Source organism: Lithobates pipiens, unplaced genomic scaffold (assembly GCF_037356315.1).
Source record: "Lithobates pipiens isolate NorthernLeopardFrog02 unplaced genomic scaffold, aLitPip1_a1.2 Scaffold_13, whole genome shotgun sequence".
Taxonomy (NCBI): Eukaryota; Metazoa; Chordata; class Amphibia; order Anura; family Ranidae; genus Lithobates; species Lithobates pipiens.
In genome coordinates this window covers 250,958,253-250,976,215 of record NW_027507718.1, presented here as the reverse complement: position 1 = coordinate 250,976,215, position 17,963 = coordinate 250,958,253, and the positions used below count along the sequence as shown (strand labels likewise).

Here is a 17,963-nt window from a genome sequence, read left to right as displayed (position 1 = left end):
GTCCGATCGGAGATTCCGACGGAATGTGTCCTACCGTGTGTACAAGGGCTAAGAGAGCATTTAGTCATTCCTTACTTGACCCAAAATAAAAAAAAGAGCTTTGGCTTTTGTTACACTTTAAGACATTCCGTCACTGGCGACTGATTTGTTAAAAATGATGAGCCCATCAGCCTCTAATATAGCAGCTGCTAGATTCTAGTCAGGTGTTTGATCACTTTGGGTGAGGTCACACACGTTTACCATGGTCTGTAATGTAGTCATACTCTGCTATTGGGGTGAAGTATGTTCACATGACCATAGTTATCACACATGGTTGGAGATCTCCATTAGGGCCGGTTATCGTCACAATTTCTGCACCCGGGTTGAGTTTCTACATACGTGTTTACAAGCATTTTTGATGTGTTCTGGTTTGTTTTGTTTTTGATGCATTTTTCCCCCATCTCAATTCAGGATACGTGCCTTGCACATATCACAAAAAGCATTTGATGGGAGTATAGAGATTATAACTTGGGTTTATCATGTGCAATAAAGTTCATCAGCAAGGATTTAGGGGAATAAATAAACTAGAAAAAGAGAAGGCCGTTAAAGCATTAATTCCATAAAAAGCATACATTCTGCAACTGTAAAAGGGGAAATCCAGGCAAACACCTACATGCACAATTTAAATGTATAAACCATATGCAGAAAGGTCCAGGGTCTCCTTCGGTCTAATGAGAACCTCCAGGGACAGAGATAGCCGACCGCCTTTTGTATATGGTGGGTTGTGAGGCATAATGGGGGCAAAGTAGTTAGAATCATTGGGCGCCAGACACTTCTTGAATGCAGAAGAGATTTTATTTCTCTTAACAGAACTTTGGGAGAGAGGGTTAGGGCCAGGACACCCTTAGGTAGTTGCAAAATTAATTGTCAGACTCAGAGACTTCAACAGGAGGACAGCCATGTAGGGAAAGGCATCCAGCCAGACACCACATCTACAAATTGTAACAGTTCCTTCATTCCACTACAATCACTTCTTGTGGTCCACTGAGCTCCCAGTCTCTCTCACTAGACTAGATGATTCACTGCCACTGAATCCCTTGAGCTCCCCCAATCTTCACTTTAGTATCTTCCTCATGCATCACCCTCGCCTCTCTGCTGTGTCCCTAGCTTGGCATTCGAGATACTTTTCAAGCTTCACCCCACTGGCTTGCTCCGTCTCTGGCTTGACACACATGGCTGCTCTGCAAGTGTCACCTCCGCTGGCTGGGTCCCTGGCTTGATACTGACTGAAGTTTCCCAATTCTTTACCATTCCCGGTTAGTGAGAATACTGCTCTGGTACTTGTTTCAACCCTGCGCTGCTCCCTTGCTCCTGGATAGGCCCTCAGACAGCCTAACAGTCAGATGTGCCCTGGAAAGTCCCAATCTATGGTCTAGCAGCCTGAGCAATGCAACACACATCTACCCAGACAGCCGTCCAGGTGGCACAGAACACTGATCATCTGACTCCACCCAAATATATAGGTGCTCCCAGCAGGCCAAGGGATTTAAGAAAACCCTGCCCATTGGCTGGAAAACCCCATATACCCATAATCTGACCTTACTTTGCCCTTCTCATATCTAATGCCACCAGGTACCCGGCCACCTAGCGGCAAAAAAGAGAAGTGCAGCAATTACAGACTTAAGAGTGAAAACAATTGAGCCTCAACAAAGATTCTTTTTGTAAAACTTTACCTTAGCAACACACCTCTGGTAGTCAGGAACACGACTACTCTTACGGTACCTGATTTACAGGAAATAATCATGTTATCAGCCTGGCTGTGTAGTATGACAGATGTGCGTGAAGTTTGGCCCAACAGAACTAAAATCCTTTGGCAGGTAAAGCAGTACATAAGTGTTGCTTACTGAGAGCATGAATTTAAAGTTATTCTAAATTCACGTTTTTTCAATTGCAGATGTCAGATATTCTGGCAAAAAAATTATATTATATATATATATATATATATATATATATATATATATATATATATATAAAAAATATATAAAAACACTATAAACACACCCCAACGTTGTTCATAAAGCTGTAACGAATGAGAACAGAGCACAAGATGTTCAGCCACATGACTAGAAGTCAAGTGATTCTCCAAATAACATGTAATGACTTGGCTGGAATTTGCTGGATCATGTATTGTTTACACAAGTTTATATCTGAGTAAATGTCACTAGTGTATTTCCTAACTAATCTGCCAGAAAAAAATTGAAGCACTCCATTTTATTTTTGTTTACACAGCATAAGAAATGTAATTATAGGATTACTTCTATACAATCTGAAACAAAATAAATTCATACACAAAGATATCTGTAGGCATTTCAATGTGCCCAGCATACATTTTTACTGCTCCTCCCACTTTCGGAGAGTTGCATGTGCTGCGTAGTGTGCTGTACAAGTAAATGTGTGTATGTGGTCATACTTTTGTAAATGACAATGCTTCATTGCCTTCATACGCATTTGGAAAATACTTTGCACGTGTATGTGAGGGTAGATGGGTATGATAGATGTTAATGGTTGGGTTGTCACAGACAGAACATGGCTGTGTCGGTTGGATTGCATGTTGACAGCCCTTCCGAGTTTGAATCAAAGGCAAAATTATTAAAGAAGCCATGTTTGCAGAGCAGATATAAACAGATATAGAAAATAAGTGGTATGTTCGCTTATACAGTTAGATCCATAAAGAATTGGACACTGACAAAGTATTGTTTTTAAAATTCAAGTTAGACTTACTGGTAACTTGTAGGGATGAGCCCGATGTTCGTCGAATAGCGAACAATTTGGGGTGTTCGCGGCAAATTCGTAAGCTGCGGAACACCCTTTAAAAGTCTATGGGAGAAATCAAAAGTGCCAATTTTAACAGCTTATATGCATGGTATTGTCATAAAAAGTGTTTGGGGACCTGGGTCCTGCCCCAGGGGACATGTATCAATGCAAAAAAAAAAAAAAAGTTTTAAAAACCGGAGCAGTGATTTTAATAATGCTTACAATGAAACAATAAAAGTGAAATATTCCTTTAAATTTCGTACCTGGGGGCTGTCTATAGTATGCCTGTAAAGTGGCGCATGTTTCCCGTGTTTACAACAGTCTGCACAAAATTACATTTCTAAAAGGAAAAAAAGCCATTTAAAAGTACTTGCGGCTAGAATGAATTGTCGGTCCTGGCAATACACATAAAAGTCAATTCATTATAGCATCGAGTACTTTTACTGTTTTTCCTTTTTAAGTACTCACGGCTATAATGAATTGACTTATGTGTATTGCCGGGACCGACAATTCATTATAGCCGCGAGTACTTTCAAATGGCTTTTTTCCCCCTTTAGAAATTTAATTTTGTGCAGGGACTGTTGTAAACACAGGAAACATGCGCCGTGTTTCAGGCATACTATAGACACCCCACAGGTATGAAATTGAAAGGAATATTTCAATTTTAATTGCTTCACTTTAAGCATTAAAATCACTGCTCCCGAAAAAAAAATTCCAGTTTTTAAAACTTTTTTTTTGCATTGATACATGTCCAGCGGGTCCCCAAACACTTTTTATGACAATAACTTGCATATAAGCCTTTACAATTAGCACCTTTGATTATTCATGTTCATGTCCCATAGACTTTAACGGTGTTCGCATGTTTGAACACATTTTTTGCCTGTTCGCATGTTCTGCTGCGAACTGAACCAGAGGGTGTTTGGCTCATCCCTAGTAACTTGTTTTCCAGAAGTCTTTCAGGACAGCACCTGAGAGAGATAGTGACTCCTCCCACCGGACCAAAGGAAACACCTTCTTCCCCCAGATCTTTAAAAAGGGAGGCACCTCCCTACCACACCTCAGTTGTATAAGAGAACCTCAGGCCCTGTCCAGAACACATAAGCAAATACGTTAGTCACAGCATAGCAAGTCAAACTAATAGGGCGGGTTGTTGCTGTTAGACCAGTAAGTCTAACTTGAATTTTCCCAAGGCGTCTTTCAGGACAGCATCTTAGGGCAGAGCAACAGCCTGCAGGACCTTCCTGCCAAATGCCTGATCGCTGGCAGATGTGAGCTCCAGCCTGTAATGTCACACAAAAAGGTGGAGGTGCGGAAATTTGCCCACGTTGCCGCCTTGCAAATTTGTTCAGGGGTGGCACAAGCCCTTTCCACCCAAGTGGCCGCAAGCACTCTGGTTGAGTGTGCACAAATTCCTTCTGGTGGAGACAACCTTGCATGCAAGTATGCTTCCAGAAAGGATAACTTCAGCCATATGGCTAATGATCTTTAGAAGCCTAGCAACCTTTTTTGTTGCCCGAAAAAAGGACAAATAACGAGTCTGTACGTCTAAAGTCCTTTGTAATTTCTAGATAGTGTAACAAAATCCTTTTGACATCCAATGTATGAAAAAGGATCTCCTTCCCCCGATAGGTTAGCACAGAAGGTTGGGAGCACAATGTCTTGTGAGCGATTATATATTTAAGCTACCTTTGGTAAGAACTTTGGGTCTGTTCTAAAAATAACTAACTATCTGGAAACACTGACAGGTAAGGTTCCCTAACTGACAGAGTGTGTAGTTCACTGATCCCGCATGCTGAAGTAATGGCAATTAGGAACACAGCTTTAAGACCGAGACATTTGAGTGACGCTTCTTCCAGAGGTTCAAATGGACTCCTTGCTAGGGATTGCAGGACTATCGACAAATCCCACTTAGGGAAATTCTTGAACGGTGCTGGCCGTAATCTTGCAAGAGCTCTAAAAAAAAAAAAAATTTTAAATATATAATATATAGAAATATGACTACCAGCTGTTCGGAGGCTGCAGATTTTTCAAAGAACACTGCTAGCGCAGCAACCTGTACTTTCAAGGTACTGACTGCTAGTCCCCTATCTGCTCCATCTTGCAAGAAGTCAAAGATGGAAACAAGGCTCCTTGGGTCTTGGGCAGAGGAATCGCACCATGAATTATAGACCTTCTAGACTTTAGTATAGCTTGCCCTTGTTACCCTTTTCCTACTTGATAGTAATGTTGTAACCAGACGGCCAGAAAACCCCTTGCTCTTTAGGAGCTGCTCCTCAGATACCAGGCTGCGAGAGACAGGCTGGCCAATTCTGGATGATTTACTGGACCCTTGATCAGCAGATCGTTCCTGAGAGGTAGATGCTAACAAGGCTTGGTCGCCATTCCCAGAACGGTTGAGAACCAGGCCCTTTTCAGCCAAAACGGTCTGATTAGGATGACTGGTACCTTTTCCCATTGGATCTTCCTTAATACCAGTAGGATTAACTGCAACAGGGGAAAGTGTAGCAAAGGTGAAATCTCCATGGATGCTCCAGAGCGTCTATCCCTAGCGATCCGTCGTGATTGTTTAAGGAAAATTGAGGAACCTGTGCATTCTCCTTGAAGGCAAACAGGTCCATATCTGGCTGTCCCCAAAGACTGGCAATCATTGTGAAGACCTCTGGATTCAGAGACCACGCTGCTTCCTGAATGGGGTACCTGCTCAGGAAATCCACCACTCTGTTCAGGGTCCCCTTTAGGTGGATTATTGAAAGGGATAGCAAGTGCTTCTCTGCCCACAGAAGTATTTCCATTCCAAGTGCTAGCAAGGACCTGCTCCTTGTACCCCCCTGTCCGTTTAGATAAACCACAGCCATGGCGTTGTCTGTTAACACTTGAACACGGTGAAACCGGAGATCTTGTGTGAACAGTACTGGAGATAAAGTGATTGCCTTCAGTTCTCTCCAATTTGAGGACCTTATTGTCTCCCTCTTGGACCAACTTTCTTGAGTGAAGTTTTTCTCTAGGTGGGCCCCCCCACCCCCAAGAGATGGCGTCTGTTGTCAGTCTTCTTTCGACTGGAAAGGCCCAATCTAGACCCCTTGATAGGATCTCCTGACTCTTCCACCACCATAGTGACCTCTTTACCCGGCTTGGAAACTTCACCTCAGTGTCCAGGGATCTTAAGCTGTGATACCATGATCTCAGGAGAAAAGATTGTAGACATCTGAAATGCAGTCTTGCCCACTGAATAACTGGCATTGTTGAGGTCAGTACCCGTAATGCTGACATAACGTGCCTTATCGTTATCGGCTGGTTGGTCTACAGGATCAACAGTGCACTACTGAACCTTGTCCTTTTTCTCCGGCGGGAGAAAAATCTTCTGTTCTATCGAGTTAATTTGATAGCCCAGAAAGCGAACCTCCTGGGACAGGTTTAGGGAGGATTTCTGAAGATTTAGAATCCACCCTAGAGATTCCAGATGGTTGCGTGTTTTGGCCAAGTTGTCCTGCAACCTTTCCCTTGAGGAGGTGAAGAATACTAGGTTGTCCAAATAGGGAATTACTGCGATTCTCTGAAAACGAAGCAGGGCTAGAGCTTCTTCCATCACCTTGGTAAAGGTCCGAGGTGAGATTGACAGCCCGAACGGCAAGGCCTTGAATTGCAGATGATGAATCACGCCTTCCATCTTTAGCACCAACCTGAGATACTTCTGGGACTGGAGTGAGATTGGGATCTCCAGGTATGCATCCCTTAAATCTATTGACGACATGTAACAATCTGGGGTCAGCAGGTTTCTGACTGAAAAAAATTGAGTCCATCTTGAACTTTCTGTACTTGACAGATTTGTTCAGAGGTTTTAGATTGAGAATCAATTGGAATTTCCCTGTTGGCCCACAGGGTCAAGTCATTGGGATTTTTCAGCTTGCGTAGGAGGACAAAAAAGGATTCTGCCTTTGCCTTTATCTTTTTGTGTGGACCAATTCTTCCTCCTCCCCTGGGACTTGTTTCTTCTTCTTTACCAGGAAGGACTTCTTCCTATCGGCAGTCCTGTCTATAATGGTATCTAGATCAGGGCCAAAGAGAAGGTCACCCGAAAAAGGAATCCCACAGAGTTTACTAGTCTTCGGCCATAATGCTCTTCTTGCCAAATGTGTTAAGGCTGCCAATCTAGCCAACATTCTAATTGCTTCGACTGGAGCATCTGCTATATAGGCTGCCACAGAGGACAAGGTATCTAAAATCTTTTGTTTGGGGGAGTGCACTACTATATGAGCTTTAAGCTGGTTAACCCAATACTCCATGTTCCTGGCTACGCATGTTGTGGCCATAGCTGGCTTTAAATTGCTCATGACCGATTGCCAAGATCTCTTGAGTAAGAGATCCATACGCTTATCCATTGGATCCCTTGGGACCCCCATGTTTTTTAAAGACCAGGTCGGTGGATCTAGAGACCTGGGAGTAGGCAGCATCTAACCTGGGGACCTTGTTCCATACCACAGAGTGGTCTTTCTCAAAAACAGAAAGCGTCGCTTGCGGGCTGTTGAGAGAAAAAAAAAATATCTCTGGTTCCTGACATTCTTTCTTTATGGAGTCCGAAATTACAGAATGAGCTTTTTTTTTTTCACTTAGGCCAAGGGTAACATGTATGGCTCTAAGAAGCCCATCAACTTCTTCCAGGGATGGCTTAAACTTGGAGGGGGGCCACTTCAGCCTCTTCACCCTCCTCCTCTTCCAAATTGTCAGTGGAAGGTGTGGAGGATTGTTTTTCCCTGGTAGACAGACCTTCAGACAGAGTCTCTAACACTGGAACAGGAAGTAAACCCTGGGAAGACTCTGATGTGGTGGGCTGACTAGCAGGTGGACTAACTAATGAGCCACGGATTGTTTGAATCGTGGCATATAGTTCCTTCCTTACTGAGGCAACCAAGTCATCACAAACGGAAACAGATTCCTCTTTAGAAGCAATGCGAGTACTGCATAGGGCTTTTTTTCCAATTTTCTCCCATCTTGGCTTTGCATGAGGGGCATCTCTTTTTCCCCGGGTCAGAGCTCTTGGCCTGAGAGAAAAAAAGACAAAAAGGGGGAAAAAAAAAAAAGGAGAGGGAGAGAACCACAGGTAAAGGAAATGGGCAGACTTAATCCACTGCCCCCTACCTGAGGCTTGCTGGTGCCTGTGCCCACTGCTGCAGTCCTCCACAGCGGGTGTGCTGCGCTCCACTTGTGACTTACATAGTTATTAAGGTTGAATAAAGACACCGGTCCATCCAGTTCAACCTACAATTGTCCCTATCCCTGAACTTGCACACTCACATCGGTCCGTACCCTCAAGGAGCCCACAATCCAAGGTCCCCATTCATATACTAGGGCCAATTTGGGACAGAAGCCAATTGCATGTCTTTGGAGTGTGGGAGGAAACCAGAGTACCTGGAGGAAACACACGCAGGCACAGGGAGAACATACAAACTCCAGGCAGGTAGTGTCGTGGTTGGGATTCAAACCAGCGACCCTTTTTACTGCTAGGTGAGAGTGCTAACCACTACACCACTGTGCTGCCCAAGACTTCACACACTGATTCCAGACTCCCATAGTGCCGCTGCACTGGACCGGAAGCGGAAATAGGTGCCAGCTTCTGCCCTGCCTCCTCCCCCTTTGTCAACGCCAGGAATGACGTTGGGTGCTGACCCAATGACCTATTAGGAAGTGTCACTTCCAGCGAGGCCAAGAATTCCTGGCGGTGCAGGAGCAGCCGTTGGTCTCAGGACACTGGAGCGGGTCACTGGATGTTCTTGCGGCTCTCCCCGAGCACCTAGGGGGTAAGGGGAGCCTGAACATACCACTGCCAAAGCCCTGGTAAAGACAGGATGGCTAAAGGTCTCAAAAAAAAAAAAAAAAAAAAAAAAGAAGGGGAGGAGACCTGGTCTCTCAGGAGCACCTTAATGATCATGGCTCCCCTCCAAAAGATGTTCCCTTCAGGCCGGAGGAAACAAAAACTGAGGTGTGGTAGGGAGGTGCCACCCTTTAAATATCTGGAGGAAAAAGGGGTTTCCTGTGGTCCGGTGGGAGGAATCACTATCTCTCAGGTGCGGTCCTGAAAGACGCTTGGGAAAATGGCTTTAATTCCTAAAAACTCAAAATATTTATTGTTAAATCCCTGAAATTAAAGTCTTTACTTCATTCAAATCCAAAAACTTGACTGCTTGATTTCAAATCCATTGTGGCGCCAACACAGGACCAAATGATAGGATATAGATAAACACATACCAGCATATGTGTTTATCTAGGTGAATAGGTGAGGAGAAAAAAAATATATATATATTTAAGGAATAATTGCTACAATGATGTTGAAATGTGAAGAGACAACAATGAATGGTAGAGTTGATTCAGGTCTCTCTAAAGTGTTCACTGAAGTAGCAAAGAAAAAAAACCAAACACATACCAGTGTAAACTTTTTGCGCTCCTCCCCCTTTTGGAGAGTTACACATACACACAGTATATACATAAAAATATGTACATACATATAAAAATGTACTTTTTCAAGCCCATTGTGCTAGTCTTACATGTAGCGGGGTCTCTTTAAGGACTATAAAACTACTGTTCCCAGAACCCCGCTGGTTCCCAGGATGTTTGGAGTTATGCCCCAGAGACTCATGGGGGAGGACATATAAGGAGGGGGAGAGGCCTAGTTCGCTCTCTTTGGACACCCCCCCCCCCTCTCCTAGCAAGAGGAGGTCTGTGCTGAACTGCTGGAGGCACAAGGCCTGAAGCCTGGGCCTTGTGCTCTTTTCCAAAGAGCCCTCTGCCAGCCTAGCTGCACCTGAGAGACATTTTCTCATCCTTGCTGCAGTACACCAGAAGGATTGAAGACTCGGAGGTCGTGGATTCCTGTTCCTAGACGAATCGGCAGAGGAAACGGACTTGGACTTGTCCGGGTGGTGAGAGCTGTTTAAAGACAGATACTTATTCTTTATTATTCGTTTGGATTACAAAGTTGTTCTTCAAGTGCACCACCGAAAGATTGCTAGCGAATATTGTTTCACTGGACTTCTATCTAGATCAGTCAGGCCCGACTGCATAGGTAGATAGTGCTGGGTGTTAGTTTACCCATGCGGGGAAGTAGCTGAAAAAGGGCAGCGCTAGAGTTGCATAGCAATACTTTATTATGCTGATTACTCTGTTTATCTTTATTACTGGTTACTGCAGGGACCTGCTTATGTGTTGCAAACCAAATGTTCGATTCATGTTATTCCTTTTATAAAAACAAGTAAAGTCAGTTATATACTTTCAAAGATTGTCTATGAGCTTGAGTTATCCACCCACGCACACACACATATTTAGAGTATAAGCGATTTAATGTGTATTGCTAGATACTAACTGTGCCAGAGTGGGTAGAGCAGATTGCCGGGGGGGTTGGCGGAGCTGTGCTCAGGGCCCAAACCAAACTTGCGGCCCTCTTAAGTGAGGGTATCGCTATATACATATTTGTTGTATTTGTATAGGGGTCCCCGATTTTATTAGCAATGAAATTATTTGTACTTGTAACTACTGTGGATATTTGTTTTAAGAACGTGGCTATGTTTGATTTTATAGGTTAGGGTTGTGTTGTACCATTTTCCTTGTTTATAAGTTAATACTATATTGAAGTTATGTAGTGAGCATGCAGTGGTGGTGCAGCGCTATTGTTGGTGGGTATAGGTAAATATAAGCAAATAGGATTTATGCTGATCGCCCAAAATAAATCCTTGAAAGGGGTGGTAATATTTAAGCCACTAGATGGCAACAGTAGACCTAAAAAGGAAAATAAAAAACAAAAAACAAAACAAACACACAGCACGCATGCAATACTTATTTTACCCGTTTTATATATATATTAATAAAATGCCTAGTATTTTTAGTCCCTTACATGCTAAGGTATAAAAGGCTAAAGATAAAAAAAAGTATGCACAGATGTAACTATCAGTCCAGAACTATTGGTCAAGGGGTACTTACTTTCTATAAAAAACAACAGGCTAAATGTGCTTTGACCATGTTCTATTTTAAGATGTCATCTAACACTATGGTCTAAAATCCTCTTGATGCCCCTCCTGAAGGGACGCAGGGGACAGGAAGAAAGGGAAAATGGAGATGAAGGGTGGGGGGAGAGGGAGAAGAAAAAAAAAAAAAAAGGGAAGAGGGAGAAGAGAAAAGAAGGGGGGTGTTATGTGACTTTGAAAATCGCACAAGTGTGAATGCAGCCTAAGAACCATTTCAGAAGAGTTCTTTTCAATTTTCCTCATACTTACATATACATAAAAATATAGTAAAATAACATACCTTCTGAACGCACTTGCACTTCAGACACTGGACTTCTACAACCTTGAAACGGTCCATCTTATGTGTTTCTTTGTTATCATGGCATAATCGACAAGTGTAAAATTTACCACAACAAGGGGCCTAAAAAAATAAAATAAAAAAACACACAAGGCGTGAGATCAAGACTAGGAGAACAGCCCAGGAGCCTGCATCTTTAAATCAAGTCAGCCACTGGAAACCTTCACATTTCTACCTTCATGGGTTCACCTAAAAAGGAACTGTATGCACCATCGGTACCTCTGGGCCCCACCATTTTAAGCTATCTTTCTACTTTACTTCTTACCGCCACTGCCTTAAACCACCCCTTAAGGCTCCTTTCACACGGGCGCCTCCATGTAATGGATTCTGCTTGCTCTGCGACAGATCTCTCCGGTGAGCAGGCGGATGACAGGTCCGTGTCCACTCCGAATGCAGCGTGGACACGTACAGTCCCACTCTCCTCTATGGGGAAATCGGATCCAATCAGATCCGCCTGGCAATCAGCTTCTATGTATCCCCTTCATACTTCAATATAGCCTGGTGCTGCAATAAGATGCAGAGATGCTGCATTTTATTTCAGTGCAGCGTGCCGCCCGACGTTGCAGTAAATAAAGTGTACAAAAAAGCTAGTACAAAACAAAAAAAAAGGGGGAGCAGGATGATGCGATTAATTATGCGTCACACTGCCCCCTTGCGCAACAGAGCAGCGAATCACTTCCGCTGCTATACACTTTCACAGAGGGGAAGTGTGAGTTGGCTCTTACACATTAATGCGTGCTGATGCGATGCTATGCCATTTGGAATGCCTTGCCAACGGACACGCGTTGCACTACCGTGTGTTCTAGTGGGCGTGGGAAAAAATACATGCATGTGCTAACACAGCACAATTGTGTGAACAGGAGGGCGACGTCACTAAAAATTAAATGAACTTGTTTAACCACTTCACGCCCTTAAGATGTACTCGTATGCCCTTGGGTTGAAGTGGTTATACTGGGATGATGGCTATTGTGGCTTGTGATGGGCTTTCCCGCAGAAGTGATCTGAGCGGCTCTACAGCCAACCAATTACTTCTGTAAGCAGATGGGGCGACTGGAACTGCTCCCTCTAGCTGCTAGAAAAAGGAAAGGCAAGTACATTTATACTCACCCCTTCTCTATGAAGTTGGAAACAATGAGATTTTTATTGGCTATGTTTTATTGGTTACCGCTCAAATAAAAACTGCAGAGGTGATCCAATCCCACTAAAAGAAAGCTCTATTTGTGGGAAACACATGCACGAATGTAAACAGTGATTGCACCCCACGTGTAAGGTATTGGCGCGAACGTCAAAGCGGCAGCAATAATTCTAATGCAGGCCTCCTGCATTACTCTAAATTCATAACCTGTAAGAGCTTTTAAAGCTGGGGATTTTTAAGTAATGTAATGTGTCGCCATTCTACTGGCATATGCAATTTTAGAGTGAGACAGGTTAGGTGTCCATTTACTTGGCAGAACATCATTTATATTCTAAGAAAAATTCAGGTATTAGATTGTGTTTGTATATTCTAAAGTTCACACACTTTTTATATATATATATATATATATATATATATATATATATATATATATATATATATATATATATACCGTATATACTCGAGTATAGGCCGACCCGAATATAAGCCGAGGCCCCCAATTTACCCCCAAAAAAACTGGCAAACTTATTGACTCGTGTATAAGCCGAGGGTGAGACATGCCTGTCCATCCCTGTGTGTGTGTCCGTCCATCCCTGTGTGTCCGTCCATCCCTGTGTGTCCGTCCATCCCTGTGTGTGTGTGTGTCCATCCATCCATCCATCCCTGTGTGTGTGTGTGTCCATCCATCCATCCATCCCTGTGTGTGTGTGTCTCCATCCATCCATCCATCCCTGTGTGTGTGTGTCTCCATCCATCCATCCCTGTGTGTGTGTGTCTCCATCCATCCATCCCTGTGTGTGTGTGTCTCCATCCATCCATCCATCCCTGTGTGTGTGTGTATCCATCCATCCCTGTGTGTGTGTGTCTCCATCCATCCATCCCTGTGTGTGTGTGTCCGTGTGTGTGTGTGTGTGTGTGTGTCCAGCCTACCTGTGTCCCGAGCCTGTGTCCCGAGCCTCCGTCCCGTGCCTTGCCTCCTTGCCTCCGTCCCGTGTCGTGCCTTGCCTCCGTCCCGTGCCGTGCCTTGCCTTGCCTCCGTCCCGTGCCTTGCCAGGATCGCCGCTCTTCGTCGGCGCCTCGGCGGCCATTCTAAAATTCAAAAGCCGCGCCTCCGCCTTCGCCTGTGATAGGCGGAACACTGAATTTCCCAGCAGCCTGTGTTCCGCCTATCACGGACATCGTCTCATCCTCGTCCGTAGTACGAGGATGAGACGATGTCCGTGATAGGCGGAACACAGGCTGCTGGGAAATTCAGTGTTCCGCCTATCACAGGCGAAGGCGGAGGCGGAGGCGCGGCGTTTGAAGGGTAGAATGTCCGCTGTCTGTCTGCTCGACACGCTGATCGGGCAGGCAGACAGCGATGACTCGAGTATAAGCCGAGGGGGGCACTTTCAGCCTCAAAAAAGAGGCTGAAAATCTCGGCTTATACTCGAGTATATACGGTATATATATATATATATATATATATATATATATATATATATATATATATATATATATATATTATAAACAAAAAAAGTTGGTGGGTTTTAACCACTTGCCGCCCATCCACTGCAGTCGTACTGTGGCAGAATGGCATGGCAGGGCAAAACGTTATATAACCTCACTTCCCCTTGTGGCCACCAGGTGGCGCGTGTGAGCTCCCTGCTTACCCACGGAGCCGGTGTGTGTGCCCGGCGATCACAATCACCGCCGGGATCCTGCGATCGCTCAGGGCACTTGGAGAAACGGGATCTGTGTGTGTGTAAACACACAATTCCTGATTCTCTGAGGGGAGAAGTGACAGATTGTCTATTCATACAGAGTGTATGAACAGCGATCTGTCATCTCCCCTACACAGTCCCCTCCCCCCTCCTAGTGGTTAACCCCTTCACTGCCAGTGACATTTTTACAGTAATCAATGCATTTTCATAGCACTGATCGCTGTATTAATGCCAATGGTCCCAAAAATATGTCAAAATTGTCAGGTGTCCGCCATAATGTCGCAGTCCTGATAAAAATTGCAGATCCCCACCATTACTAGTAAAAAAAAAACAAAAAAAAAACAAACACACACACACACACACACACACACACACACACACACACACACACACACATATATATATATATATATATATATATATATATATAAATAACAAAAATGCTATAGATCTATCCGCCATTTTGTCGACGCTATAACTTTTGCGCAAACCAATCAATAAACATTTACTGCGATTTTTTTTTTAATCAAAAACCATGTTGAATACATATCAGCCTACACTAAGGAAAAAGGTTTTTGATTTATATATTTTTGGGGGATATTTATTATAGCAAAAAGTAAAAAAAAAAAGTTTTTTTTTTTAAATTGTCGCTTTTTTTGTTTAAAGTGCAAAAAATAAAAACCGCAGAGGTGATCAAATACCACCAAAAGAAAGCTCTATTTGTGGGGGAAAAAAAGGATACCAATTTCGTTTGGGTGCCACATCGCACGACCGCGCAATTGTCAGTTAAATCGACGCAGTGGCGAATCACAAAAAGTGCTCTGGTCAGGAAGGGGGTAGAATCTTCCAGGGCTGAAGCAGTCGTTTTTAAGCAAAAAAAAAAAAAAAACGAATGCAGATTTGTTTTCCACGTAGGAGCACAATGTCGGGATTGGTTATAAAGAGGTTAAATGACTTGAGGCTGCCGAAAGCGAGGACCCTGGAAGCTTCCTATGATGTGTGCTTGGGGTGTATTATTGCGCGCTCCCCTGTGTGTATACATTATAAAGCAAGGACAATGCCCGCACCCCACAGTCACATGACCTCCCATCCCCGGACTCTCCTCACCCTCAGCTCACAGCCGCGGGAATAATGCTCGCATCCCGCCGTCTCCATGTCCTCGGAGTCCGAGCTGGCAGCCATGTGTGACCCGAGGAAGCGGAAACCCGATTCAGCCTATTACAGAGTGAGGCGGAGGGTTGTGCTAAACGTCTACCTTCTCTGTGTACGGCGCTTACATCAGCCTGAGGGAATTCCAAGAGATATAGGCTTGCCTCACGTTTCCTATACAGGACCATGGCTTGCCTTCCTACCTGCATACTTCTGCCCAGGGACTTCCTATTAAACTACATGGAACTGAGGGAGATCATATACTTTTATTTTCATTTTCTATTCTTTTATTTTTTTGCTGCGTTTCAATGCAGGTGATGTCCTACAGCCACTTGGTGTCTAGGTGCAATTGCTCCAGTATCACCAGGGCATTGTTGCTGCGAATGGCTTCCCACGCTTCACTGTAAGCGTAACGAGGTCGAGGATTTTTATAAGTCGAGGATTTTCATAAGTCGAGGATTTTTTTTTTTTTACAACACCGGTGACCTGTCAGAATACCGCTGGCCCAACGGAAGTGACGTTCTGAGCAAAAAAGATGCTCATTGCGCATTAGAGCTGCACAATTCTGGCCAAAATGAGAATCGCCAGTTTTTTTGCGATCACGATTCTCACGACGTAAAATCTTTCATATTATAAAAAAAATTGCTAACTTTACTAGTGTGTTTTTTTTTTTAATTCCTTAAACAAATTTTTACAAAAAAAATTGCATTTGAAAGACCGTTGCACAAATAGAGTGTGACATAAAATATTGCAACAGCCACCATTTTATTCTCTAGGGCAGTGATATGTTAGTGGACCTCCAGCTGTTGCAGAACTACAAGTCCCATGAGGCATAGCAAGACTCTGACAGCCACAAGCATGACACCCAGAGGCATGATGGGACTTGTAGTTTTGCAACAGCTGGAGGTCCGCTAATTGCATATCCCTGCTCTAGGGTGTCTACTAAATCTCTATCTATATCTATATATATATATCTATATATATATATATATATATATATATATCAGGTTTTTTTTTATCTGAACTTTTGAGTGAATTTTACATTTTGGATCCACTTCAGTCACAATTTCTTTGCATGAACTTGGATTCATTCATCACATTCAGTGGGCCTATTTAATCATGTTTGCACTTATGTATTAAAGCGGAGCTCCATCCTAAAGTGGAGCTTCCGCTCATTGGAACCCCCCCCCCTCCGGCGCAACATTTGGCATCTTTCAGGGGGGAGGGGGGTGCAGGTACCTGTACAGTACAGGTATCTGCACCCACTTCCAGCATAGATATCTGCAGAATCTAAGCCCCTTTCCGCAGAATCTACACCCCTTTCCGAAGGTCCCCCGCTGTCTGCTGGGAAACACACGGATCCCAGAGACAGCGGGGACCATCCTTATTGCGCAGCGCGACTTGCGCATGCGCAGTAGGGAACCGGGAAATGAAGCCGCAAGGCTCCACTTCCTGATTCCCATACCCAAGATGGCGGCGGCAGCACCCGAGAGACGATCAAGAGATCGGCTTCGGGTGCTGACATCGCAGGCGTGCTGGGCGGGTAAGTGTCCTTATTTTAAAAGTCAACAGCTGCAGTATTTGTAGCTGCTGGCTTTTTTTTTTTTAAAAAGGCGGACTCCCGCTTTAAGTTTTTTTTTTTTTTTTTGGTTTATATAGATTTGTGAGTGGAATCACTTTTAAATGTTTGGGGGTTCTAAGGAATTTTCTAGCAAAAAAAAAAAAATGATTTTAACTTGAAACCAACAAATGTCAGAAAAAGTTTCAGAGTCCATTCACACAGGGGCAACTTTGTATCCAACTTCAAGTCCCCCCTAGTCGCCTCAAGTCACGCTCTCTCCCGCTGTAATGCCATGTGCTGTTGCGCAACGACTTATATAGGCACGGGGCATGGTCACCGAGACCTGGAGAAGAGGCCGAAGCACCCGCCCCAAACACCCATCCGCCATGTTGAGGGCATGCGGCCTGGTACGGTTCCAGAGGGGGGGGCGCTCGCTTGTCCGCACCCCCTTTTCTGACTGGCCAGGCTGTGTGCTCGGATAAGGGTCTGGTATGGCTTTTGGGGGGACCCCCATGCCGTTTTTTCGGCGTAGGGGATTCCCCTTAAAATCCATACCAGACCTAAGGGCCTGGTATGTTCTTGGAGGGGAACCCATATTTAAAATTTGGCGTGGAGTTCCCCCTCGAGAGTTGATTATTCTGTGATTGGCCAAAGTCGTCTGGCCTGGGGGCAACTTGAAGTCATGTTGTAAGTCGTCCCAAGTCATGTTGAAGTTGCCTCCCAAAGTCGCGCTGGAAGTTGTGTTGCCCCTGTGTGAGTGGACTCTTAGTGTTTGAGTGGTTAAACTTTTTTCACTTACACACAGTCTTGTAAAACAATTGTTACAATCTTGCATTTCACACATATTTTTAACAGTAAACTCAGCCTATATAGTGAAATACAGTATTTTGAAATCCGTCAGACTGTTTTGATGTTGATTTTTTTCAAAGCACTGGTGTTCTGTCATATTTACAAACCAGTGAGATCAGCAGGCATGCCACTGCTTTTAAAATAAAACATCTAAACAGTCAGATGAATTTTTCAATGCTGTATTTCACTATAGAAGCTCACTGTTAAAAATAAGTATGAAATGCATGACTCTGGGTTACTGTGGATGAATGCGGGGTGTAGCAAGATGGCGGCAACAGACCATCCCATCTGATTATATGCTGAAATAAACCATTTCGCTCTGTCACTGTGAAATAGTCTATTTCAGTATATAAGGTGAGTTAACTGCTAAAATAAGTGTGAAATTTAAGACTTGCCTTAGTGTAAGAAGATAGCTGCTGCTGGC

At 44.0% G+C, this 17,963-nt stretch overlaps 1 protein-coding gene across 1 annotated transcript in view; it reads right to left on the bottom strand.

Annotated features, from left to right (window-relative positions):
• The window catches only part of RCHY1 (ring finger and CHY zinc finger domain containing 1), a 58,065-nt gene extending 42,824 nt beyond the window's left edge, over positions 1-15,241 (bottom strand). The window contains exons 1-2 of the mRNA XM_077476534.1: positions 15,088-15,241; positions 11,086-11,205 (exon numbers count right to left, since the gene is read on the bottom strand). Coding sequence (XP_077332660.1) covers positions 11,086-11,205; positions 15,088-15,162 — 195 coding nt within the window. The 5' untranslated portion in view covers positions 15,163-15,241. The remainder of the gene's footprint in view (positions 1-11,085; positions 11,206-15,087) is intronic.
• Positions 15,242-17,963: the final 2,722 nt, after the last annotated feature.